The sequence below is a fragment of the Nycticebus coucang genome, chromosome X (assembly GCF_027406575.1).
Source record: "Nycticebus coucang isolate mNycCou1 chromosome X, mNycCou1.pri, whole genome shotgun sequence".
NCBI classification, from domain to species: Eukaryota; Metazoa; Chordata; class Mammalia; order Primates; family Lorisidae; genus Nycticebus; species Nycticebus coucang.
Genome location: NC_069804.1, coordinates 84,963,376 through 84,991,367, shown reverse-complemented (window position 1 = coordinate 84,991,367; position 27,992 = coordinate 84,963,376). Strand labels below are relative to the sequence as shown.

General features: G+C 37.7%; 1 protein-coding gene across 3 annotated transcripts; it reads left to right on the top strand.

Annotated features, from left to right (window-relative positions):
- The first annotated feature begins 277 nt into the window (after nucleotides 1-277).
- On the top strand, nucleotides 278-27,992 carry RLIM (ring finger protein, LIM domain interacting). Of its 3 annotated transcripts, XM_053580040.1 has the most exons (5): nucleotides 278-454; nucleotides 2,279-2,342; nucleotides 17,873-18,065; nucleotides 19,321-19,404; nucleotides 21,144-27,992. In XM_053580040.1, the coding sequence occupies exons 3-5, from the start codon at nucleotides 17,897-17,899 to the stop codon at nucleotides 22,748-22,750; spliced, it is 1,860 nt and encodes a 619-aa protein (XP_053436015.1). In that variant the 5' UTR covers nucleotides 278-454; nucleotides 2,279-2,342; nucleotides 17,873-17,896; the 3' UTR covers nucleotides 22,751-27,992. The 3 variants fall into 3 exon arrangements, with proteins under 3 accessions (XP_053436015.1, XP_053436014.1, XP_053436017.1); XM_053580039.1 differs by lacking the exon at nucleotides 2,279-2,342; XM_053580042.1 differs by lacking the exons at nucleotides 278-454; nucleotides 2,279-2,342 and adding an exon at nucleotides 5,765-5,863.

The window sequence follows — 27,992 nt, the reverse complement described above, 5'->3', positions numbered from 1 at the left end:
AAAGCGAAGGTTCCCACAATTCTCAGAACGCGAATATCTCGGCGCAATTCAAAATGGCGGAGGAGGGTGGGGCCTGTCACGTGGTGGGCGTCGCAGCAGCTTTCCTTTTCCAAACCGTGGCCCGCCTTGCCGCGTCCTCTGCCGTCCTCTTCCTCCTCCCTCCGAGGCTTTTCGAGGAATCGACTGGGATTGGCTAACAGGCTGGGAGTGGGGCTGCAGCGCCGACGCGACATCATCACTTCCTGTTGTGGGCAGTCGTTTCCTGTTGCTGCTTGGTAACAATGGGGAAGATAATGGCTGCCTGAGCAACGTCTCCGAGCAGGTGCTGGACTAGAGGCGGGTCTCAACCAGCGACTCGTCGGAGGCGGGTTTGAAAGCGGCAGCAGGGGAGGCGCGGAGCAGCCTCGGCGGTGGCGGCCGAACCGACCAAGTCAGATCCTGACCCTAAAACTGAGTAAGTGAAGACTTGGGAATCCTGTGAGAAATGGGTGTAGAACAAGAGGAAAACAGGAGCTGCGGCTGCCGCGTTCTTTCAAAATGGCCCAAGTGACGCGGCATGGAGGAGGCTCAGCGCCGCCTCCGGACCCCAGGCCCGTTACTGCTGGGGTCTCCGTGATAGTCGCCGCTGCCATTTTAGTTGGGTGCTATAGTCAATGGGCTCTTTGAAAAAGGGGACGGAAGTGGTAGTAGTTCCCCTCCGTGGTTGCGGGAGCTGCGGACCTGGCCTTCTAGAGCCTTAGGAAATCCGGCAAGGCGATTTTCTAGTTACTGCCTCAGGCGTGAGAATCTTAGGATATCTCTGGTTATTTCCTCCTCTGGTCTCAGGAGACTTCTCATCTCCCCGCGTTTTATGTGGTGGGCTTGGGTTTGGGAAAAGAGGAAAAAAATCAGGGTATCTTAAGCCAGAAGCTGGGAAGTCCTGGACCTTTACGTTTCTCAGGATTTGCAAAACCCCATTTTGAGCTCTTCTTTAGGGCATTGCCAATTAGGCGCCCCCTGGGGCCGCGATGACATTTTCCCTGAGGATTTGAGGCAAATATGGTTTACTGCCTTGATCGAATAACTCTGGCGTATCCTTTACCAGATATCTCTGGAAGGATTCCCTCCTCTCCCGCAGCCCCTCCCCCAAGGAAGGGAAAAGCCGTTGATTATTTGTTTTTTCCCTGGGTAGGGGTGGGAATTGAGCCACATTATTTTCAAGTTAATTTCCGCCAGCTACCCGGCCCCTACTTCCCTAGGAAAAAAAAAAAAAAAAAGCTTAAGGGTCTCGTTTTCTGCGGGCGGTACCTGCCACGTACGCCACAGTTTAGTAACTAGTATTAACCGGTTGGGCTTCTGCTTCCTGAATACTCAGTCCTTTTTTCCCTTATGCTGATTAATTTCAAGATGGAGGAGACAGCCACGTTCCTTCTCTAGACAGTTTCACCATACTTATTCCACAGGTTAGTCCGGGAATCTGAGGTCTAGCAGACTTGTTTTTTAAGTCATTTTTGTCGTTTTGGGTAAGAGGAAGCTTTTATATCAGATTTGTCATTCACCATTTGCAAGGCCTTGCTATATATATATATTTTTTGTTTGTTTGTTTGTTTGTTTTCCCCCCTGAAAGTAAAGAGTCTGCATTTCCTGAATCGGAGTTAACCGCAGTGCTTTTGGCTGATTGAAGAGGGGAAGAAATAATAAACATACTGCTACTAATCATTTCTTTAGTTCTTCGTGATTATAGACAAAATAGCGATTCATATCACCCCATCAGGTACAATTACGTCTGTCTTGGAGGCCTCGAGACCAGGCAGACAGAATTGTAGGCCCTCCCAGTCACTTTTCCAAACTGTAAAAATATGGATTACCTCGAAAGACCAATCCAGATACTTTCAAAATATCATTTTAGGATACTCTACTCTTAACTGTTACAGCCATTCTTTAGCATAAGGTGTCCTGATGATTTTTAATAGGTTAGTTCCTGCCTTGGGCTCATCAGATGAGTACTTGAAAGTGACTGTCAGAGTCTGAAAATAATTTCTGGTCTAATAAGGAAAGCCCTCTTTTAAGCAAGCTTATATTAAAAGAATAGATTGGCTCTCAGCATTTAATCTGACTCCTGGTCCCCTCTGACCTTCTTGCTCTCCCCAAATACTCATACTAATATATAATTTGGCTGGGTTATGGTGTGTGTGTCTTAACTAAAATACATAGGATGTGTTTTTTTAGGATATGTCTGTTTCAAAAAAAACGTGTATCTTATAAAAGAGGAAGAATAATGGATTCTTTTTTTTTCTAGAGCAGAGAGTGAAGAAAACTAAAATCCAGTTTATTGTATTTCAATACTATGTCATAAAAGTCAGGTAATTCTTTTTTTGTTGCGTCTCCTGATTTTTATGTACAATGCATGTTCACAAATATTTATTGTTCTGTTTTACAAGCCCTGTAATTGGATAGGCTCATTGATATATTACTTGGTATTGGGCATTCTTCATGATGGGTACTTTTCTCTGAGAATTCAAAAGGCAATGTTTCTAAGTACCTGGAATTTACCAGGGTTCTGTGAGTTTTAGTCATTAAAATATTGTTTTCGGGGCAGTGCCTGTGGCTCAAGGAAGTAAGGCGCTGGCCCCATATGCTGGAGGTGGTGGGTCCAAACCCAGCCCTGGCCAAAAACTGCAAAAAATATATATATATATTGTTTTTAGCTTGGCGCCAGTATCACAGTGGTTATGGCACTAGCCACATACACCAAGGGTGGCAGATTCCAACCTAGCCCAGGCCAGCTAAACAACAATGACAACTGCAATCAAAAAATAGCTGGGCGTGTTGGTGGGCGCCTGTAGTCCCAGCTACTTGGGAGGCTGAGGCAAGAGAATTGCTTAAAGCCTGGGAGTTTGAGGTTGCTGTGGGCTGTGACTCCACGGCACTCTACCCAGGAGGTCATAGTGAGACTCTGTCTCAAAAAAAAAAAAAAAAAAAAAGTTGTCTGAAGTTTACCAGTGCTTATATAGAAAACAAAGAACAAAAGAGAAATTTGCTGCCTTAAACCATTGAATATAACTAAACAAAATAACATTTAAATGTCAATTGAATAACTAAATGAAATATCAGTAGCATATTTTGCAGAAATATAATCTTACATTATTTTGTGTAGTGTTCGATTATTTTTTTCTTTGAGATTCATAGTCATAATTTATATGCAATACTTTTAATTGGTATTAGCTCCTTTCATCATCATCATCATCAATAAGGTAACCACATAATTTCTTGCCTTAACCAGGACAAATTTCAGAGCAAAGGGGACATTATTAATGATTATTCCTGAACAATAATGGTCATGATGTGTTGGTGCAGACCTGGATCATCCCACGCAAACTGGGATGGGCAGCTAGCCTAAATTTATAACTAACTTCTATTGAAGACTTATATCCTAGGCCCTGTCCTTCACGAGTATTATTTTACAATCCTCATAGCAAAGCCTCCTGAAGATGTTAACTTTTACAGAGGATACTAAGATTCAAAAAAGTAAATTAATTTTTTCTCAGTTAAACAGCTAGTAAATGATAGAGTCCTCATTTTCTCCCGGGTCTGTCTGATGTTGAAGTCACTAGAATGTCTCTAGACTTGATTGGTGTCTAATTAGATGGGAAATGCAATGAAAATGAAAGATTATAATAAAAATCTGTAGGTTATTACATAAAAAAATTTTCTTAACCCTGAAAGATAATCCGCTGTAAGAAGCAAGTGAGATTTATCTAACAGTCCCTCTTCTTTTCTTCTGTTACAGTTCTTGTTTTAGCGATTCTGCTGTTGATATAATTTTTATTTTTATTATTTATTTTTTAGAGACAGAGTCTCAACTTTGTTACCCTGAGTAGAGTGCTCTGGCATCATAGCTCACAGCAACCTCAAACTCTTGGGCTCAGTGATCCTCTTGCCTCAGCCTCCAGAGTAGCTGGAACTACAAGCGCTTACCACAATGCCTATTTTTTAGAGACAGTCTCGCTCTTGCTCAGGCTGATCTCGAACTGCTGAGTTCAAGCAATCCACCTGCCTCGGCCTCCCAGAGTGTTGGGATTACAGGCATGAGCCACTATGCCTGGCCAATTTGTTAAAATCTGCTTGGTATCTTCATATATAATACTGTAAACTTAATTTGAAATCAAAAATGGTTTTAAGGAATAACTTAATAATGATATGATCTAGAAACGTTAGGCTGATTGGATGCCTTTCAGGTTAGTGAACATATGGTGAAGCCTTAATATAGGTCAAATGGAACATCTGCATTTATGGGATTTTGTGTATATTAATTTTTCCATAGTCTTGGTGGATTAGAAATACAGAAATAGTTGTGTATTTTAAATTGTACATGAACTTTATGGATATTCTGTAGAACAAATCATTGACCAGCCTTCTATTCCCTTAATTTATTAGGAAGTGGATAACATTCGAAAGTGAAAAGTCCATTCGGTGCCTGTAGCTGCTAGGGTGCCCGCCACATACACTGGAGTTGGCAGGTTTAAACTCAGCCCAGGCCTGCCAAACAACAATGACAACTACAACCAAAAAATAGCCGGGCATTGTGGTGGACGCCTGTAGTCCCAGCTACTTGGGAGGCTGAGGCAAGAGAATCACTTAAGCCCAAGAGTCTGAGGTTGCTGTGAGCTGTGATGCCATGGCACTCTACCAAGGGAGACATAGCGAGACTCTGTCTCCAAAAAAAAAGAATAGAAAAATGAAAAGTCTTCAGTCAAACCCAGACCAATGAGGTGCTAGAATTTTCGGCCACTGCCTAGGACAGGAACAGTTTTAGAGGTACTGTTCCTTAAGTTTTTGTATAACAGAAAGATACCCCAAACCTATAGACCCAAAAAAAACAAATATATACATACACACCTATAGACCACTGATTTCCAAAGTATCCAGTTAACATATGTGGTAACACATTAAGGTTTTGATAACCAGTGTAAGGAATAATACTTCTATGCCTGTTTTTTCCCTTCATTTTTCTTTCAATTTTGGACGTGGAAGTTTCCCAGATAATCATTTTGTTTTCCTTTCATCAGCTGAGGTATATTTTTAAAATACACTTCAATTATGGGAATATATTTATGAACTTTGGGTTTTCTTCCTGAAACATGTAGTTGGTATTTTTGTTCCAAATTTTCTCATGTTTTAGTGCTCCAACCCAAGATATTAATTTCATTAGTAATAATAGCACCTACATACATAGGGTGCAAAAATATACACGTATATTTTAAAAAAGGAAAAAACTTCAAATTATAATACTCAATATGCAAAGTCAGGCAATTAAGTTCACAAACTCATTGTAGAAAAAGTGCTATATATCTCAATGCTGAATATTATTACTATAGTCATTGATGTACTCCCCTTGGGAAGCTATGTACCAGCTTGAGCAACTAGTTCACCCTTCAGAGCAATTTTGCTTTTTTTTTTGTGGCCCTGGGTAGAGTGCTGTGACGTCACAGCTCACAACAATCTTAAACTCTTGGGCTTAAGCGATTCTCTTTGCCTCAGCCTCCAAAGTAGCTGGGACTATAGGGGCCCGCCACAATGCCTAGCCATTTTTTTGTTATTGTCGAGATGTCATTGTTTAGTTGGCCCAAGCCAGGTTCGAACCCACCACTCTGGGTGTATGTGGCCAGTACCCTACCCACTGAACTATGGGTGCCACCCCTTCAGAGCAATTTTGGAACTCTTTGGAATGGCCATCAGAGCTGTCATCATATAAGGTTTGACAATAAGTTCACAAATTCATCCTGGATAACTTGCTACATACTTTATTGCTAAATATCATTATGGTCACTAGGTTGCCAAGAGGAGTACTTTGAAGTTGACTGCAGTGATATTCAGCAACGAGGTATGTAGCACTTTTTCTAGGATGAGTTCATAAACTTTTAATTGTCTGACCTTGTATATTGAGTATTGTAATTTTAATATATAGATTTTTTCTTAAGTTGCATATACATTTTTTTAGTATTCCTTGTATAAGTGAGACAAATATCTGTTGGCAAACCTATACCCCAAAGCTTGGTGTATTTAGATTCATGAACCTCTTGCAATAATTTCACAACTATACATTGGGCTGCTTAATATTGAATGATTACCTAGATTATATTTTATTCAAAATCACAAAGTCATAGGACTGAAAGGTACCTGGGTGGCTTAACTCCATACTCTAATATTGATGGAGATTCTATTGTGGCACCAGAGGTTAAATGAAGTGGCAAAATTGACATGCTGCTAAATTACAATCAAGACTAGAATTCAGTATCTCTTTTTCCTTTCACATAGCTGAATCCCGCCAGTCTACTCATGTATTAACCATTTATTTGTCTGTTATGCCATAAATCTTTAATTAAACATTCTATGTATAAATAATTCCTAACACTTGGTGTCTACTTTAATATTCCAACCTCAAATTTGGCGTCTTTGTGATGTAACTTGTCAAAAACTAAATATTAATTTTTCATTTTGGTGATGGTATTATTTAGCTAACATTTTCTTCTTTGACAAGGCTCATATGCCATTAATTCTTACCTCCTTTGTGAGGGTTTTAATGCCTTGTTACAAAATGGTTTGCTCTTGTCACTGGCATATTTTTGTGTTTATACCCTGGTTTTAAATTTGCATATTCTGCTTTAAAAAGTAACTTCTTCCAGATGTATTAGAGATGGCTTAGTGTTTAAAGATGATAAGTAAGTTCCTTAATTGTGTACTGTGATGTGTTTCCATGGAATATAATACATGTTTGTCCTTTGTACCAGGTTTCCTGAGCCATTAGTACTAAACAATATGTTTTAAGTCACTTTTTGCCATAACATCATAACAAAATTCAGTTTTTTAACCATTGTTATACATGTGTTAGGAGAATCAAATGAAATACTACTTTTAACAGTGGTCAGAAACATAGTAATTTGCATAATCTATATTAGTATATGATGATGACTGTAGAAGAAATTAAGATTATTAATAATGGTTTGAAGTTCTCACGGTAAATAAAATCTGTTTTAAATTACCTAATTACTGAGTAAATCTCAGGATTTGTGTTCTGGCTGGCTTTTTCTCCTCACAGTTAAATTTACCCGATAGTCCTAAAATGACTAGATAAAATTTCAAATTTGGCTGCTTGCTTCCAGTAATAAATTTGGATATATTGGCATGCAGTACTCTGAAAGAAATAATGTTAATAAAATATGCTATTTATCTAAAGGCAATTGTATTTAAAACAAAAACACTAGAAGTTAACTTACTTAAAAATAAGTGAAGCTGGGTTAGTGCTGCTCATATAAGGTATTCTGTCATTTAAAAATATTTTATACAAAGGCATTACATATGAAGCTCACAGTGAGATTGAATTCTTAGTCATGCCTATCAGGATTGAAGGAATGTGTTTTAAAGTCTATATAGTTTGGGAATGTATTGGGAGGCAGTTGTCCTTAGTGAAAAGTTGACTGGATTTAATTACTGGCTGTTTCTACTTGCTAGCCACATGATCTTTTTGGTAAATCACTTCCTCTCTCCGTGCTTCTGTTTCTTAACTATAGAAGTGGTGATTTCTACCTTACAGGATTGTTGAGGATTAAAGGAAATAATTATATTTATTTTCTAAGTACTGTATTTATTGGTAATCTCTTCATGGTAATATTTAGGTTTAAAAATGGCTGATGCTAATAAGATACTAAAGCCAAAATATCTGACTTACATACATGAGTATTATGATTTGTAGAAGGATAACTAAGGAAATTAAATATCCTTTTCTATGATGAAGGAACCCTAGGGGTACAGAGATTCTTTTTTTTTCCCCCCCTCTTACTAAACTGGAAATGTACCATGTTGCTCACCACAAAATAGAATCTGGAGACCTGTTTTGTTAACATAATTCTTCACTGATGTATTCATACCAGAATGAAGAGTCTGTATTCGATCATTTGGACTATGGTTCACTGACATCTTTAGCATGATTTACCCTTTAAAATGTTCTTTTTCACTTACCAAACAATAGTGGTATTACATCTACCTGGGGTGGAACTTCTTTATAGTTTAGATATATTACATTTCTTCATTTTATGCCAGTTAGGTAGTGAAGGACTATTTAAAATGAGACCAGCTTGGCAGTGCCTGTATCTCAGTGGGTAGGGCACCGGCCCGGGCCAGCTAACCAACAATGACAACTGCAACAACAACAACAAAACCAGGGGGGTGCTGTGGCGGGTGCCTGTAGTCCCAGCTTCTTGGAAAGGAAGGCTGAGGCAAGAGAATCCCTTGAGCCTGGAGTTTGAGGTAGCTGTGAGCTGACGCCATGGCACTCTACAGAGGGCAACATAGTGAGACTCTTGTCTCAAAAAAAGAAAAAAAAAATGAGACCAGCTTATTGGTATGTGAGAGTAAGATTAGCTCACAAGGCATTTGAGAGCACTGCACTCAGGATTTCTTTTTTCTTTCCAAATGTAATTACCTCTAGTCCTCCGCAGTTGTTGTACCCATAACTCACCCCTTAAATGTTCCTGTAGGGTAGAGGTACCTTGCCGGGGCTGAAATCTTTTGACTCTTAACTCCAGCTCAGGAGGAATGCAGAAATAAGACAGAAAGGATGGGGGCTTTGGGCAATAGCAGGGAAGCAAATCATATTTTTCTCTCTGTTCCCTAACCAACTGCAGGGAACAAACAACTTTGATGGAAACCTCTAACTTGGTAAAAACATTTGTGTTCTGTTTAATGAAGTCTTGGCAGTTCACAGTTTTGAAATAACAAGTGTTTTATGGAAATACATGGGTAAAATGTTTTCCTTGATTTTTCTCTGGCATGCACATGGGATGATAAGGGGAAAGGAGAAGAGCATATTAGGGAAGTAGAGTAGTTAACTTGGATTTGTTCTCATGTTGCTTTGTGAGTGTGTCTCTTTAAATTTTTGAATTAAATAAAGTGTGTCTTGCATGGAATGGAATCCAAGCTCATCAGGCAGAAGCTCTTTAGGATTCAGCAATCTCTGAAATCAGCATGTCAGTAAAGTTTTGAAGCAGAGGTATAATTTTTTGTCTCTATTTTCCACGTAAGAAGTTATAGAAATTTTAAAATGTCAAAAGTAAGGTTTTTTTCATATGCAAGTGTGAGTGATTATAAATTGGTTTCACAGTAGTACTGAGTACAGTAGATATATATATATATATTTTTTTTTTTTTTGCAGTTTTTTGCTGGGGCTGGGTTTGAACCTGTCACCTCCTGCATATGAGGCCAGCGCCCTGCTTAAACACAATTATAGCCTAGGATGAAGGAGGGAGAGGGGATGGGAGGGGGGTGAGTTGATAGAGGGAGGGTTAGTAGGGGAACCACACCTGTGGAGCACATTGCAATGCAAGTACTAGTTGGTGTACTACATCTATCAGGTGTAGAACACAAATGTCTTAATGCTGTAATTGGGTAAATGAGGTGAAAGCTATGTTGATTAGTAGGATGTAAGCACTTCAATTTGTACAAATAATCAACACATCGAATCCCATAATGGCATAAATGTATTTATGATCTATGTATAAATGAGTTAAAAAATAGTGAGTCTTGAAGATTAGTGAGCATAAAACAGAATTATCTATCCCATGCATATTTGTAGAATATTCAACATGTGTATGTGGGCCCAGTGCCCTAACCACTGAGCTACGAGCGCCAAACCATGCTCAGATTTTTAAAATTACATATATGGTTTGTATGGTGTTTTTTTTGGACAGTGCTGTTTTAGATAGTTAAGTTATTAAGAGAAAAGAGCTCAGTATTCACATTGGATTAGGTATGGTAATTTAAATTTATCTACAGCAGGTGTCCTCAAACTTTTTAAATAGGGGGCCAATTCACTGTCCCTCAGACCATTGGAGGGCCTGACTATAGTTTAAAGAAAAGAACTATGAACAAATTCCTATGCACACTGCACATATTTTATTTTGAAGTAAAAAAACAAAACGGGAACAAATACAATCACAACACCTCATGTGGCCTGCGGGCTGCAGTTTGAGGACCCCTGATCTACAGCGTGCAAGGCATTGTGCTAGCAGCATTTGGGGGGGGGTGGTAAAGAGACTATAAATTTGTTTTTTTGCCTAGAGCAGCGGTTCTCAACCTGTGGGTCACGACGGCTTTGGACTATTAAAGGTTTGCAGCATTAGGAAGGTTGAGAACCATTGGTCTGGAGTAACCTACTTGGGAGGAGAATTAATTAAAAAACACCATGGAAGACCAGAAGTGCCATTGTAGTGGTATGGACAAGTGCTGTATGCAGAGATGGATGGAAAAATTGCAAACGGGGTGGTAATAGCTTCTTAGGAAAGATTTCATTGAACCTTGAAGGACGAATGAAATAGGGAAAGACTAAGAAGTGGGTGAGGGAACGGCAGTAAAGTGTGAAGGTTAGTAAAAAACAAGGTATGTTTGAGGGTGAGGTAGTGCAACCTACATAGGTCATGCAGAGGAAGTGGATGTGGCACTGGAATATACCTTAATATGACCATAGGCCAGGAAGAGAAGACCAGGAGTCTTAACTATCTTTTAAGGACATTTTAATCAAAAGGTCTTTTGAAATCAGTCTGTTCCAACTCCTCCCACCTAATCTCCTCTTTAACATCTAGCTTCTGCTTGAATGTCTCCAGAGACAATAGTTTGCTTGCTTCATATTAAATCATAGCTGTGTACATTAATGCAAAAAAAAAAGAAGCTGGTTGATCTCCATTTTTAAAAAATTTTATTAGACTTGTATTACAAGGGAAAAATTAATTGCTTCCACATTTCTTTAACTATTGGCTCTCATTTGACCCTCTAAAATTCGATGATTGTAATTGTGTCCACTTTTAAGTCTTTGTTCAGACTAATTTCCAGGTAATTTAGCCATTTCTTTTATGATGTTCCAGGCATCTTGCCATCTTGATTATTCTAGAAACTTTTCATGTCTGTCAGTATCCTTTTGGAGGTGTTTTTAACGTGTTTCCAATATTCCACGTGTAGTTTCAGTGGGGCTGTTACCTGCTTTTATTTAAATGCTGTGGTCTGTGAAAGCAATCTGTTAGGTTTCTTAGCCAGGTAAAAACAGGCTTTTTATTGCACTTGAGTTAGCTTAAAAACTTGGTCTTTTCATTTGTTCATTTCAGTAGAGGAAGGCGGATTTCTTTCAAAAAAAAAAAATTTTTTTAGAAACTACAGTCTTACTTTATCGTCCTAGGTAGAGTGCTGTGACATTGCAGCTCACAGCAATCTTCCAACTCCAGGGCTTAGGTGATTCTCTTGCCTCAGTCTCCCGAGTAGCTGGAACTACAAGCGCCTGCCTGGCTGTTTTTTTGTTGCATTTTGGCCGGTATTTGGGGCTGGTGCCCTACCACAGGCACCGCCTGGAAGGCAGATTTCTTCCCCTACTCTGTGTTTTTATTTAGTATGGGTTATTTTAGCTTGATAGCCTTTAATAAAAATATATAAGATAGAATATTTATCATTTTACTTTAGCCCATCCTCACAGTCATGATAATTCAGAATATTACTTATCATTTACACCTTATTGTCTGTGCTAACTCACATCTTTGAGTTGTTTGTACATTTGTTTAACATGTTTTGGGCAGGTTAATCCAAATGGTTCATTTATAGATGCTGAAGTTCACAGAGCTGTTTCAGGTTAACATTTCTCTGTAATATTTGAAGGTGGTATTCAACAACTGAATTATTGATCTGTATTGTCATCAGTCTTCTTACTGCTCAAAATATGATTCTAGGTTCAGCATCAACTAGAAGTTTATGTAAGGATGTAGATTAGGCCTGGCACGGTAGCTTATGCCTATAATCCTAGCACTCTGGAAGGCCGAGGCTTATGGATTGCTTGAGCTCAGGAGTTCGAGACCATCCTTAGCAAGTACTAGACCCTTTGTTTTTTTTTTTTAAAAAAAAAAAAGTAGCCAGGCGTTGTGGTGGCCACCTGTAGTCCCAGTTACTTGGGAAGCTGAGGCAAGAGGATCACTTGAGCCCAAGAGTTTGAGGTTGCTGTGAGCTGTGATGCAACAGCACTCTACCAAAGGTGTCAAATGAGACTCTGTCTAAAAAAAAAAAAAAAAAAATGTAGATTAAATCATGCCAGTGCTAATGTGAAAAAAAGTAAAAAAATGAAAGACTCTCTGGCCCTACCCCTAACCTACTGAATCAGAATCTGTATTTTAACAAGATTTTCACATGATTCCTGCATATGCTACAGTTAGAGAAGCGCTGATTAATCCTACATTTCCTTGTAATGGTAGGGAGAGAAACTTCGGATTCTACGCAAAAACCAAGGTGCAAGGCAGCAATTTCATCCCGCTGTCCCTATCAAAGAGGTTCTTAACCTGTAGAAATTTTGAAATACCCATCCCGCTGTCCCTATCAAAGAGGTTCTTAACCTGTAGAAATTTTTTTTTTTTATTTATTTTTTTTGTAGAGACAGAGTCTCACTGTACCGCCCTTGGGTAGAGTGCCGTGGCATCACACGGCTCACAGCAACCTCTAACTCTTGGGCTTACGCAATTCTCTTGCCTCAGCCTCCCAAGCAGCTGGGACTACAGGCACCTGCCACAATGTCCGGCTATTTTTTTTTTTTTGTTGCAGTTTGACCGGGGCTGGGTTTGAACCCGCCACCCTCGGCATATGGGGCCGGCGCCCTACTCACTGAGCCACAGGCGCCGCCCAACCTGTAGAAATTTTAAAATACCCATATCTGGCCAACCCCTAGGTGATTCTGTTGTGCAAGCCAAAGTTGATAATCCTGTCTTAAGGAAATAAAGTTAATTCGGTAGTTAACCCCACTTCTCATGGACTGTTTTTTTTCTTGTGCTTGAAGTTTATCTCGTAGTCTGTTAACAGTTTTTTTTCTTGTGCTTGAAGTTTATCTCGTAGTCTGTTAACAGTTTTCCAAGTTCTTTAGCATTTCTCCTATTTTCTGTGTACTCAAATATTATCATTAGAAGTTACGCAATCTCGGCTTTTGATTCTCTTTGAAAAGTGTATTTTTTCTACTCTTTGCAGTTGGAAGTTGATTCTTACTGTTGAACAAAATAGAAGTTGAGTGACTCTTACCTTCCATCTTCTATAATATGCCAAACTTCCTACTATACTGAGTATGAGGCCCCTTTATTGTTTAAGATTCTGTTTTTTAAATTTCCCATGTTTTTGCAAGTTTCTCTTCCTGCTGGGCTTTAATTCCCTGATAACACCTCTTTTTTTTTTTTTTTTTTTTGAAACAGAGTCTCACTCTGTCGCCCTTCGTAGAGTGCTATGGCGTCACAGCTCACAGCAGCCTCCAACTCTTGGGCTTAAACAATTCTCTTGCCTCAGCCTCCTAAGTAGCTGGGAGTACAGGTACCTGCTACAATGCCCGGCTATTTTTTTGGTTGCAGTTGTCATTGTTGTTTCGCATGCCTGGGCCAGGCTCGAACCTGCCAGCTTCGGTGTATGTGGTCGCCCAGTGCCCTACTCACTGCGTTACTGGAACTGAGCCCCTCCTAACTCTTCTTAAAGACTTTGTGCCACTATTGTAACTGTTGTTGGCAGGTGAGCTTTCTATTATCTTTGGTTTATGTCTTTTAAATGTCAGGATTTATCGGATGGCATTGCCTTCTTTGAAGATTTCTATTTTTCAAGCCTTTTAACCCTACAATTACTTTTAGAACTATTTACAGATCCTTCACAAGTAGATTTTGTTCTAAATTCCCTGTATTACTTTTCAGAATATTGAGTGCTTTAAGAATATTAGCCACGTGTTCTTAGCCAATTTGAGAAATTGTAGCTCAAGTTTCTGCTGATGTTCTGTATTTTTAAAAATCAGCTGCTTTTACCATTTCCACCAAATTGTATTACTTGAGATACATGTGGAAAAATTTGACTTCTTTTGGTTGTTGGTTGGGATGTTTTGTTTTGTTTTGGTGCTTTGCCCATGTAACTTTTATGAGTATGTTAATTGAATGTCCGATTTCTAGCCTTGCAAGTATCATAAGATCAGAATTTGTCAGAAATTTCTATGGTTTAGTCTTAACAAAATTAGGGAATGTTAGTTATGAGATTAGAAAAATCTTTCCAAAAATACTATTGTCTCACCTCTTCCCTTCCTTAACATCCTCATCTAATTTAAACAATGATAGGACAGTTAAAAGGATAATCGTCTTAGGAAAATGGAGATCTGGGGGTGCCCATTCTACACTAAAATTTTGAGGCTGAGCAAGGAGGCAGTTTGACAAGATAGACTTTGTATTTTCATATCTGGAAGAGGGTTTGTTTTTCTCTTTAGGATTGATTTATGAACATTCTGGTATATCACGCATTGCATGTAGGAGTGTGTGAGGTTAAATTTTAGTATACAAATACAGATTACCTTTTTTTCCACAAATCAGTTTTGCATAATGTCCTAGTCAGCTTGAACTACTGTAATAAAATACCATAATCTGGGTGGCATATAAAGAACAGAAATTTATTTTTCATAGTCGTAAAGGCTGGAAAAATCCAAGATTAAGGTGCCAGTAGATTCAGTGTCTGATGAGGGCCAGGTTCCTCATAGATGGATGTCATTTCACTGTAACCTCACATGACAGAAAGGGCAAACGAAAGGGGGCCTGTTTGAAAGCCCAGAAAAGGCTTTCTGGGGACTATTTAATAAGGGTAGAGAATGGACATTTTGTTTGGAGTTTTCCCATATTTTAGATTGTTTACCTCCATTACTTTTCTTTTTCTTTTTTTTTTTATTAAATCATAGCAGTGTACATTAATGTGATCAGCCCTACTATGAAACCATTACTTTTCATTAGTGTCGTTAATTGAAAATGTATGGAAATCTACTAATATTCTAATTTCCTTAAGGTCATACAATTAGTGAATGATAAATAAGAATTTTTAGCTAATTTTATATATTACTTACAGTAGGGTTTGGCATACATTTTTTGTAAAAGTCCAGATAGCATTTTAGGCTTTGCAGATCAAAAAGCAAAATTGAACATGTTATATAGTTAACTTATATAAAAAGAGAAACAAAATTCTGCAAAGATGGGCTTGATAAAACTCAACAGGTAATAATTAATTGAGTATAATGTTTTGTAATACAGGTTTACTAATGAGAGAGAAGAATAACATTCTTTTTTGGGGGGTAACATTTTACTTAAATTGAGATTCAAAGGTTTCTTATAATTATTTGCACATGTTTATAATTGCTGACTTCAAAGATTTTTCATATTTCACCTTTGAAAATGTCCTTCTGTACGTGTAGGTACTGCTGTCTTAATCTACAAGCATGTGATTTTGATCAAGAATATCTTTTATGCGGCATTTATAGAATTGTTAGATTCTTTTCTTAATATTTACCTTTTGACATATTATACTGCAGAGTTATCACTTCCAGTAGTGATAGATGGAATGTTCCTCAATTGCACAGTAAAATGGAGTGCGAAATAAGGAAATTTCCTTTTCACTTGCATTGGGGGTCCACAAAAATGGTTCTGGAACTATAGTTTGAGCTCAGAAAATATATCTTCTATAAATTGGTATGTGAACGGAGGCTTCATTTCTTTGAAAGCACAAGAAGTGCATAAAACAGCTTGACATTACTTTTGATACTAGTGTTAGTAATTGTTGAAATGACTTTACCATAGCATGTCCTGTAGAAATGACTACCATGGTGTAAGTGTTGGATTTAAGCATCATTTATTTCGTTATTTTAAATTAAATTCATTAAGCAGCATTATCAAGGATGTAACAAGCTTTTTTCAAACCTGAAAATAGTAATTCAGGGCAGTTCAAACTCAGAAAAAAAATCCATCTTTGCTCTGAGTTCAACAAATCACAATACAACTTTACGAGTATTAAGTTGTCAAAATGCTGTGTGGTAGAGCAAGTCAAGATTTCTGACAAGCTGAATATGGTGGCTCACTCCCATAGTCCTAGCTATCCCAGTGGCTGAGGTGGAAGGATTGCTTAAGACCATCCTATGTATATGGAAACCCCCCCCCCATCTCTTTAAATAAAATTCTGACAACAATTAATGGAACTGATGATGATGGTTAAGTCCACAGAGTGAAGTTTATCATTAACACTACTGGTTCTATAATAGGATATTCAAATATTTTCTGTAGAATACCTGCAAATGAATGATATAATACATAATAAATATCTTAACATTTCATAAGCTTTGTCAATTTGTCCAACTAACCTATGGCCTCAAGGCCACAGATGGCCCTCCAGATCCCTAACTGCAGCCCCTAATCAAATCCCTTTATTTAAAGGATTTGTCCCGTAAAATTTAGATTCAATCAAAAGGCTACACTCAAGGATCCAGAAGGCCACATGTGGCCCCAAGGCTACAAGTTCCCCACCTCTGAACTAGATCTTTTTCCATTCCATATGTATTTTTACCATTTCAATTGAAACGTATCTTATTAACAGATTCTACTTTAGGTTGTGCTGAATTCATGTTTTCAACTTTGAAAATATTCTCACATGTAGTTTCTTGTAGTCTATTCATGGGGTCTACTTCTGTAGTTGAAAGTCTTTGAATAATCGGCGTAAGTTTGAATAAACAACTAAATAGTATCAGGTTTGTCAATTCAAGAGTCTAGGAAAAAACCACTCCCATCATTTTCCTTGTTTTTCGGTTTCCTCAACTTTTTGTTGTTTTCCAATATCCTCAACTTTCTGTACAATGGTGCTCGCTAAAAGTCTCAATTTGTCACCCTCAGTAGAGTGGCATCGTAGCTCATAGCAACCTCAAACTCTTGGGCTCAAGCCATTCTCTTGCCTCAGCCTCCTGAGTAGATACTGGTGCCAGCCACATGGCCAGCTATTTTTAGAGACAGGGGCCTCACTGTGGCTCAGGCTGTTCTCGAACCTGTGAGCTCAGGCAGTAAACCCGCCTCAGCCTCCTAGAGTGTTGGAATTACAGGCGTGAGCCACTGCATCCAGCCCATGAATCAGTATTCTTGAACAAGTTTATTTTCTCGACATATTTCTTCAGCTGCTGTAATCACTTTTTTTTTTTACTAACTCACCATTGATAAACAGCTTTCCATGCTTAGCCAGCCAAATCAGCCACTTGCAAACTTACTCTAATTGAAGCCTCATTTTCATTTTTATATTTGTGAAGAAATGTGATGAGATATTTCATTTTAAACAGTATAGCTTTTTAGACCGTAGTTTTCCCGTGAATTGGAATATTATGACTACTGTTTAGTAATGTCAGTGTATATTGTATTATTTTAGCATAGAAGTATATAATATCTCTGTATAATAAACACATTTCTTGCCATCTAATCTGATAGCAAAATTTATTTTCTGCTATGCCTTTAAACGTGACATATTGAAGTCCATTTTTCCCACATTTGACATGATGAGTGTGGTAGTTTTTCAAATGTCACTGCATAGTGAGTGGTTCTTGAAATACTGTCCAGTTATAACCTTATCACTGCAACTTAGAGTATACAGAGCAGCAGTGCAAAGCAATGAGTGCCACATGAAGTCTGTCACAACTGTTGAATTTTCTGCCATTATAGCATAGAAGTAGCCATAGATAGTGTGTAAATGAATGTGTATGGCTTTGTTCCAGTAAAACTTTGCATATCACGAAATACTCTTTTTAAAAATCTTTTAAAAGTGTAAAAGGCATTCTTAGATTGCAAGGAGAATAAAAACATGCAGTGGGGCTGGATTTGGCCTCAGGGCTATAGTTTACTGACTCCTAATGTAGGCTTTTCTTAGTATAACAATGCTCTTCAGGAGCTTTTTTGTTGCGAAGCTTTATTCATTAGAGGTCTTGGCCTACATTCTGGATTTTCACATAATTCCAACTGTTGTATAGAGTACATAGTGACTTCTGTTTACAGTGTTGGTCTCCTTCTTTTAGGTAATTTTCCACTTGTTCATCAAGATGGAAAACTCTGATTCTAACGATAAAGGAAATGGTGATCAGTCTACTGCACAGCGCAGAAGTCAGATGGACCGATTGGATCGGGAAGAAGCTTTCTATCAATTTGTGAATAACCTGAGTGAAGAAGATTATAGGCTTATGAGAGATAACAATTTGCTAGGCACCCCAGGTATGTTATGTGTAATTTAAGGGTGTATATATGTAAATTTCTGTGTTTTTTTTAAAAATGCTTTAACCTGTTTTAAAAATCTGTTTTAGCCATTATACAATACATTTATTTAAAGGCTATAGGATGACATTTGCTGCTGTATTTACTACCTGATTCTATTTATTAGTATATGGAACTATACTATATCAGATACATTTTTGAGTTGCTATATTATTTTTAGTGAACTGAATTGAAAAGAATGGAGCTGAATAATTTTTTTAGTTAGCTTTATTTAACTTACAGACCCAAATGTAAAATAGCTAATGGGAACTTCATTCTTAGGACAGACTTACTCATCTCTGGTTTTCTGAACATGTCCCAATTTTAATTTCGCAGAGCTAGCTTTGAGTAAGATTACAATTAGAATTTTATGCATATTTACTTTTTCCTGACTGAGTCCTATTTGATCCTAGTTAAAACTCTGACTCCTGATTTGTTTAATCCTGCCAACCTTTAAGTGATTGCTTAAATTTAAAAGGGCAAGGTTTTAACATGACTTTTAAGACAAGGAGTGGAGTTTGAGCCAACAGTACCAGACTTGAATAAGAATGCCTTAGTTGGAGTTCTGGCTGTCTTTGTTAATTACTGTGGCTTCTGGCAAGTCAGTCACTCAGTCTGTTTTGTTTTGTTTTTTTTTTTTTGTTTGTTTTTTTGTAGAGACAATCTCACTTTATGTGGCATCACAGCTCACAGCAGCCTCCATCTCTTGCCTCAGCCTCCCAAGTAGCTGGGACTACAGGCGCCTGCCATACAACACTCGGCTATTTTTTTGTTGCAGTTTGGCTAGGGCTGGGTTTGAACCTGCGACCCTCAGTATATGGGGCCACTGAGCCACAGGCACCACCTAGTCTGTTTTCTTATTTTAAAATGTAGATAACAGTATCTCTCCCTCCCAGAGTTTCAATTTTTAAAAGTAAGGGATTGTATATAGAAGTACCTTGAAAACTGAAAAGACCTTTGTAAATATGTAAGTTGTAATATTTACATTCCCAAAGAAGTGTATTTTTCTCAGGTTCCTACTCGGTTTTCATCTAAGAGTCGCTGGTTTTTAAATTTTTCTTAAGTAAGCTATTTTGAAATATAATTTCTAATCATTTTGTGTCAGATCAGATAAAATATTTGGTTGTCATGTCCTTAATCTCATCTTTGCACTGTGGCATGTTATGAGGGTCCCTGATTTTCATTTGTAATTTGGGAAACATTTTTAAATTTTCAGGTGAAAGTACTGAGGAAGAGTTGCTAAGAAGACTCCGACAAATTAAAGAGGGTCCGCCACCACAAAACTCAGATGAAAATAGAGGTATATTTTGCTTTATGGGTGGGTGGGTAGAGGATGGAATAAGAACTTTGTTATAGTCAGCCAGAGATTATCCAGAAATGGCACAAATTAATATAGTGGTAAATAACTGCTTATAAAAAGAGCACTGACATTTTCTTGATAATTGGTGAGAAAGTCAGCATGTTTTTTTTCTGTCTTACCTTTGGGTTGTTTGTGTTAATTGCGAGATGGCCTATTTTAAATGGTTTTTTTTTTTTTCTTGGTTTTTCATCTCTTGGAATTTCTTCCTACTTAATTCTTTCTTTATAAATATGTGCCTTCTTTACATGCAAAAAGAAATGCTGCATTCTCTAACCCAGTGGTTCCTAATTGGGTATAATTTTGTCCCCCTCAGGGGCACTGGCAATGTCTGGAGACAGTTTGAGTTGATAAAACTGGGTGTTTGCTTCTGGTTTTTAGTGTGTAGAGGGTGGGGGGCTGTTAAACATCCTTATAATGCTGCAGACAACAGCCCTAGGGCACAGACAATGGCCTGTTGGGAACCAGGCCTCATACCATCTCTACTTGAGCTCCACCTCCTTTTACATCCTCACTCTCTACCCCCCATAGGAAAAATAGTCTTCCATGAAACTGGTCACTGGTGCCAAAAGATTAGGGGCAGCTGCTGCTATAATACACAGCACAGCCTCTACAGCTATAATACACAGCACAGCCTCTACAACAAAGAATTAACTTTCAAAATGTCGATAGTGCCACTGTTGAGGATTCCTACTCTAATTTCAGATCTGGTGTTTTCCCTCCCAATGTGATGGCTAGGGATTATGACTATGTAACCCAAAAGTCTATGATGTTAGTTTGGCTTGTGAACCAGCCATTATGTATACTATGCAAGGTTCAGGCTATTTATTTAATCTGATCTTAAATTACATGTCAACTTAAAATCTTGGTAACTTTAAGATATATTCAAATACTTAAAAACTTTTTTTCTGAGACAGAGTCTCACTTCATCACTCTGGCTAGAATGCCATGGTGTCATAGCTCACAGCAACCTCATACTCTTGGACTCAAGCAATTCTCTTGCTTCAGGCTACCAAATAGCTGAGACTACAGGTGCCCTTCGCAATGCCTGGCTATTTTTTTTTTTTAGAGATGAGGGTCTCTTGTTGAGGCCGGTCTCAAACCCCTGAGCTGAAGCAATCCACACTCCTCGTACTTCTAGAGTGCTAGCAGATGTGAGCCACTGTGCCCAGCATATACTTTTAAAACCTTGTTTATATTTTTGTTGTGGCTACAGTAGTCCTGTATTTTAAAACAACCTCATGTGTTATCAAAGACGTGTAAAGGCCAAAAATAATGTAAACAAATGAAAATTTGAACAAAAACACTAGTATTATATCTTAACTAGCATTTTTTTTTTTACCTAATTAGATTACATTAGTGTTTTGACAGTAGACTTAGAAATGTTTTCTGATAGCTCCACAGTGCTATATGCTAGGCTCTGTGTATGATGAAATACCCAAAACAGACTTCTTGTAGATTCCCCTTTAAAAATAATGTTCCAAAGTTTTCTCTAGGATTAGCTTGTTCTTTTCAAATGGAATTAAAATTTTCGTGCCTTTACTTAAAAACATGTATAGCATATTTTGCAAAACTCCATAAACATGAAATGTGCTCAGAATTTAAACTTTCCTTTAATACAATGATTGTCTTAATTTTAGTAGTTCCTTTTTCTCCCTCTTCCCCTTCTTCATTTTAAACAGGTGGAGACTCTTCAGATGATGTGTCTAATGGTGACTCTATAATAGACTGGCTTAACTCTGTCAGACAAACTGGAAATACGACAAGAAGTGGACAAAGAGGAAATCAATCTTGGAGAGCAGTGAGCCGGACTAACCCAAACAGTGGTGATTTCAGATTCAGTTTAGAGATAAATGTTAACCGTAATAATGGGAGTCAAAATCCAGAGAATGAAAGTGAGCCATCTGCAAGACGCTCTAGTGGAGAAAATATGGAAAACAACAGCCAAAGGCAAGTGGAAAATTCACGATCTGAATCTACATCTGTAAGGCCATCTAGATTAGAACGTAATTCAACTGAAGCATTAACGGGAGAAATCCCACCTACGAGAGGTCAGAGGAGGGCAAGAAGCAGGAGCCCTGACCATCGGAGAACCAGAGCCAGAGCTGAAAGAAGTAGGTCACCTCTGCATCCAGTGAGTGAAACTCCGCGAAGATCTCACCATAGTACCTCATCTCAGACTGTGGAGCATTCTTTGATAAATGAGACCGAGGGAAGTTCTAGAACCCGGCACCATGTGACACTGAGACAGCAAATATCTGGACCTGAGTTACTAAGCAGAGGTCTTTTTGCAGCTTCTGGAACAAGAAATGCCTCTCAAGGAGCAGGTTCTTCAGACACAGCAGGCAATGGTGAATCCACAGGATCAGGACAGAGACCTCCAACTATAGTCCTTGATCTTCAAGTAAGAAGAGTTCGTCCGGGAGAATATCGGCAGAGAGATAGCATAGCTAGCAGAACTCGATCTAGGTCTCAAACGCCAAACAACACCGTCACTTATGAAAGTGAACGAGGAGGTTTTAGGCGTACATTTTCACGTTCTGAGCGGGCAGGCGTGAGAACCTATGTTAGTACCATCAGAATTCCCATTCGTAGAATCTTAAATACTGGTTTAAGTGAGACCACATCTGTTGCAATTCAGACCATGTTAAGGCAGATAATGACAGGTTTTGGTGAGTTAAGCTACTTTATGTACAGTGATAGTGATTCAGAGCCTAGTGGCTCAGTCCCAAGTCGAAATATGGAAAGGGCAGAATCACGAAATGTAAGAGGAGGTTCTGGTGGAGGTAGTAGTTCTGGTTCCAGTTCAAGTTCCAGTTCTAATTCCAGTTCTAGTTCTAGTCCTAGTTCCAGTTCCACTGGTGAAAGTTCAGAATCTAACTCAGAGGTGTTTGAAGGCAGTAATGAAGGAAGCTCATCATCAGGATTATCAGGTACCAGGCGAGAGGGTCGACATAGGGCCCCAGTCACATTTGATGAAAGTGGTTCTTTGCCTTTCCTTAGTCTGGCTCAGTTTTTCCTCTTAAATGAGGATGATGATGACCAACCTAGAGGACTCACCAAAGAACAGATCGACAACTTGGCAATGAGAAGTTTTGGTGAAAACGATGCATTAAAAACCTGTAGTGTTTGCATTACAGAATATACAGAAGGCAACAAGCTTCGTAAACTACCTTGTTCTCATGAATACCATGTTCACTGCATTGATCGCTGGTTATCTGAGAATTCCACCTGTCCTATTTGTCGCAGAGCAGTCTTAGCTTCTGGTAACAGAGAAAGTGTTGTGTAATTAAGATTTGAACTCTCAGCTATGTAGCTGGTATAGTGATGGGCAAACAGGAATCTCTTGCTTTTATGTCCACTTTTTGAGTGGTACTTAAATGTAAAGTAGCAACCTGAATTGAGTCATTGCTTTCTGAAGAAATCACTGTCCTTTCTCCAGTTTTTGTTCTAGAATAAAAGGAAATATTTAAAAAGCAATGTTTTAGGATCTAAAAATCCTGATTCCAGTACCAGGTGAATTGGTAGCAGCTCTGTTACTGATAATTTATCATATACACTTGTCCGTTTCTCCTTTGTTATCTTAAAAGATCTGCCTTAGCAATGGCTCTTGTCTGTTTCATATTGATCTTTAAAGTTTTCCACGCCATAGGAGAGAGGGGCGGAGGAAATTCCCAGTTTAGACTAAGTTACAGTCCCTGTTTCATGAGTGATTACTTAGAGCTGTATCATTCCCAGTTATTAGTTGATGCACATTCAGCCACATTCTGAATATCATTTATTCACCTTTCAGACTAGATGATATCGGACATGTCAGTGTAAATAACACTAAGATTAGGATCTTCTAAGTGTATAACTATTTCCTAAGCCCGTCACTATGGCGCACTGTAGAGTGAGCTTGTAGTTTAATTGAGATAATTTATCTTGTGGAAATACTAAAAAGCCTATGCTTGTGTAAGTGAAAAAATTACATTCATTTGTTTAAAAATGTAAAGCTATTTTGTAGAGGCTCAGTACTTTTCCAATGCACTGTTATATTAATGCATTAAAAATTGTAAAGTACCATGCTTAGAAATGAGAAAACTGCTTTTTGTGAGCCAACATAGTAAAAAACACACCAGACAAAGTACAAAGCTGCTTTTGTAAGCGTAGATGTCAAGAGCAGAACATATCTATGATATTTAATGTATGTGAACAGCTACTGTGACATGCAAAGGAAAGGACAGTGCAGAATCAAACTGCATTAAAGACCAGTAAAAATTATGTATTTTAACTTGGATTTAGGCAGGAAGTGAAAGATGGGAAGTAAAGAAAACTGCTCTGAAGAATTTATAATGTTCATGAAGACAGAAATAATGCAGACATGAACTGGTTTCATGTGGTGAGAGCAGCAGCAGCAGCTTGATCTAGTATTCTACCTGAGTAGATGAAGCAAAAGATCAGCAAATTTGGCAAAGATTTGGTTTAAGAAAAACCACTACCACCTAGCACAAGTTAGATGTTTTTATAAGTCTTCTCCTCAAAAAAAAAAAAAAAAAAAAAGAGGAAAGAGACTATAAACCACTTTTAGCATACAAATTACAGTTGGTACAGATGTGTGTGCTAATAGGAAAATCTCGAATTTGCTTTGTTTTCGAGATTTATCATTTAAGGTACCAGTGCACACTTGTTAATATTTAATTTCTATCTAATGCCTAACATCTCACATTCAAAGATCAGTTGAAGATTAAAGAATTTTTATCCTTTGTTTGAAATGAGTCGTGTTGTGTTATTTGAAATTCAAATTTTTAATTGTGCTGCCCATATTTGAAGATGAGGCTGCTGACTCACTATCTATGGACATGCACTTTATATTGTTTTCTTAGTAGTAAGAATAGCTTTGTGATAACTCTAGTACTCTCACCTAATTTCTTTTTTGAGGCCAGTTGGGGTTAGGATTAGCCTGACTGTGAAGCAAATACTTGTTTTTCTGGGAAAAGCTAACAAGCCAAAAGAAGAATTGAATAGGTCCTTGGCCTTTAAGAGAGCAAGCTAACTACCCAGACATGGTCAGATATTCTACAAAAATAACACAAAAGTCTTGTTACCTTCACTGCTATCAACTTTGCTGTAAAGATTATTTCAAAGCTCATTCTTAAATGTTTTCTTCTGGCTTTCAGTCCTACCTAAGCATCAAGGAAGTTAACTTGTAAATATGGTAGTTGTTTACTAAGGATATGTACTGCTCTTGCAAGGAAATAATGTCCAAACAAAGCTTCACATATTTTTTTTAATATAAGCAGATTTCACTGTTTATGGCGCTTATGTAATACATTTTATCTTTTAAAAAAATTGTCCATGTAAAAGTCAGGATTCCTTTATATTTGTGAGCATCCTTGTCTCCTTTCCTAAGGGTGTAATCTATAGTTTTCAGATCTGCAGGGTAGTCCTGATTGGCTAAAAACAAATCCATTTTCTTGGCATAAAATGGTTATTTCAGATAGTTTAAAAACTACTGCAGTACATCCTAAGCAGTTGTTGACAATAGGCACCGCCTTAACCTCCCAAGATGTGTTACTCATTTGTGAAGTATTAAAGTAAGATTGGTAACTCAAACAGATCGCTGGTTATGAATGTAGATACTAAAGCTTTTCATAAACACTGGAAGTAGAATTTTAAGCTTTTAGCCATTAGTAGAATGCACATATTGGACATGTGGACACCTTTTTCAATAGCACTCGTTAATTTCCATTGGATTGTGTAGAATGAATACAAGTATTTTAGTGGAATTTGCTACTTTTTAATTTTGTGAGGTTCATGATTAATACCTACTATTGTTGTGGACATTAAAGACAAGGTCATATGTACGTGGAAGATCTACAATGGAGAACAATCTTTTCTTCACCAGCATCCAAACACTATCGAGGGAGTGTTTTCTTGCAAAAAGACTTTACATTTCATATCTTTGCACTTTTTCTTTATTACAGAAAGGTTCTGTCTCTAAGACCTAGTTTGAACTTCATGCAGGAATAAGAACAAGAAAAAATGATGTTGGGAGTTTGCATTATTCAAAGCATAGGGAAAAGTACTAAAACCTGAATTTCATTAACTATTTTGGATGTTTTTACGAATTCACTTACTAGTCTAAAACATTTGAAGTGATTTGTTGTTTGACTCCAAGCAGCTACAGACAAGGTTGAGATTTATTAGTACTATTAGAAACAAAATTGAACAAAGGTTAAAAGTTTGCATCTGTAGCAACACTAGAAGATGAGCCATGTTGTTAATTTGGGATATTTGCTCTAAAATGAACATAAATTTATACCTCAGTGATGTTAATGGAGGTGGGGATTGAGAAGAGTGTTCACATTAGTGTTGGAATGTATGTAATAATTGTACAGTTCATCGGAGAACCTTTAGTGCCAGGAGATACATGGGTTCATTGAGTGTGTAATGTATACACACAGTCTTTTAAGAACATGATTATTGAAATTCATCCAAACTTTAGGAAACTGGTTTAGCTGTATTACCTCAAGTAACGTCCCCACCCGTGGGAAAACATCTTTTCTGTGCCAAGTATTCTCTCCTAGGCTGTGTCCCTGATTATATTTATGGAGGGTTATCACTTAGTATACTTTGTATTTAACCATCTGCCTCCCATGTGTCCACCACGTGAAATGGGTTAAGCATCAGCATTGACTTTCACTTCTCCAAATACCCACGTGACAGGGAGGTAAATGTTGTAAAATGCCTCCTAAAAGATTTTTACAACTTGCTAGGATTCAGTGGCACCTTGTGGTTATTAATATATTTTTTTAAAGATGGAGGATAATTTTATTCTCCCTTTTCTCCTTTGTTCTTTTGTGAACGAAAAAATTCATAATCTGCCTTATTTGATTTTTTTTTTTAAAGTTTTACTGGCTTCCCTGTGAAATGTTTTACCAATATTAAGTACATAGAAGCCATGTTTGCAGGGCACTTTTATTCTTTCCTGGTCTTATAAGACTATGTTAATTGCTACTTTCTGAAGTATTCTATACTTCAGTAATGCAAGAGATTGATGAGGCACATGTTAAAGTGTCAGGTGGGTTTTTTTCCCCTAAGTATAGTAGAATTCTTCAGTATGTTTACTATTCATTAGCAGTGTTTTTGTTTTTGTAAATTGTGTGCTTTTGAAAATGTAAATGAACATACATGCTTCATTTGGAAAGTTAAAAGTCCAAGGAACTAGTATTTCACTTATTCTTAAATCCGATTTTTAATAAGCAACTAAGAACTGCTGTGAGTTCAGTACCTGCCCTTTAAAAGTTTTAGCATTTTGAAATTAAGAATTTGTTTCCTTAACTGGAACAGTTCTAAATTATCTAATATTTCCAACAAGTGATGGTCTCATTTGAGTAACCCTAGTTAGTATTTTAAATTGTACAGCATTAAGTAGAGCTGTTATTGGGGTGTTAGAATTCTCAAGTGATGATCTTGAAACAGTTTGTATCATTTTATGGTTCTTTTCACGTCTCCATTTAGATCTGAATGAAACAGGCATACTCTTCATTCTAAAAATAACAGTGAGATACTTGTTTTTTATTAATATTTGTTTACTGAAATTCCTCAAGCTTCTTTATGGTCACTTGAGTAGTAGTTATCTTAAAGACATGCAGTGAAATCAGACCTTATCATACCACTGTGCCTCTTTATTTCAAGGTCCTCCATCAGTTCCTCATCTTGCAGATTGATCCCAATACCAAGGTATGGTCGAACCAGCTTCCCAACCTTAACTCTACTTAGTGCCCCATCACTACTATTTTAACTGATTTGTATGTGTTTTAACTGTCCAATGTTTGGTTCTTGCCTCTTGATAGATCCATTTGTCCCTGGTGCTGCTTTTAAATATTTAGGGCCATGTAATGATCAGGTATTAAGTTGAGTAGGTACGCATTGGCCTGGATATGTATCTGTGCCTGTTGTATCTTCTCCCAGGAAGAGCTGCTTTGGTATATAGATGTTTACTTGGATTCATGTAAAGAACCGGGTGGCAATCTAGGAAAGCTTTCTGAAGCCTTTAAGAGCCTGAAGTTTTGGAGGGGAGGACAGTAACAAAGGCTGCCTTTATGTCTTTGAACACAAAGCACATAAATGTATGTTGTGTAAAGACTTAAGTGATTATTGTACCAGGGCTTCCTGACCTCTGGGAGAGATGCAAGAAGCAGAGAGGAGCACAAAGTGAAGTGAATTTGGTTGGCTTGTTTTATCTTGTTTCTCATTTTCTTTCAGTTTAAACTTGAACATAACACTCTTTTCCAATATCTACCCAGCAGATTCCTGGTTGGGAAGCCCTGTATTAATTTTGAGAATGTACCCAGTTTTCTTTTTGTACAGTGCTTAAACTTGCTAAAATTTAATTTGTTTAATGCAAAACAAGACCTTGAAAGGTCAGTCATATTAAAGCTGGTTTGATTATTAATAGTTATCTTTTAGGAAGAAGCCTTATCCCTATGTAAGATGTCATACTGCAGATTTAAAATATAGACTATCAATAAAATGCATGAAGTGAT

What these genes read in the sequence shown, in the direction of transcription:
- RLIM (XM_053580039.1), top strand. Translation starts at nt 17,897, where the DNA reads ATGGAAAACTCTGATTCTAACGATAAAGGAAATGGTGATCAGTCTACT. An exon ending in CAATTTGCTAGGCACCCCAG is followed by an intron (nt 18,066 to 19,320) that starts GTATGTTATGTG and finishes TTAAATTTTCAG; the next exon opens with GTGAAAGTACTGAGGAAGAG. An exon ending in AAACTCAGATGAAAATAGAG is followed by an intron (nt 19,405 to 21,143) that starts GTATATTTTGCT and finishes CATTTTAAACAG; the next exon opens with GTGGAGACTCTTCAGATGAT.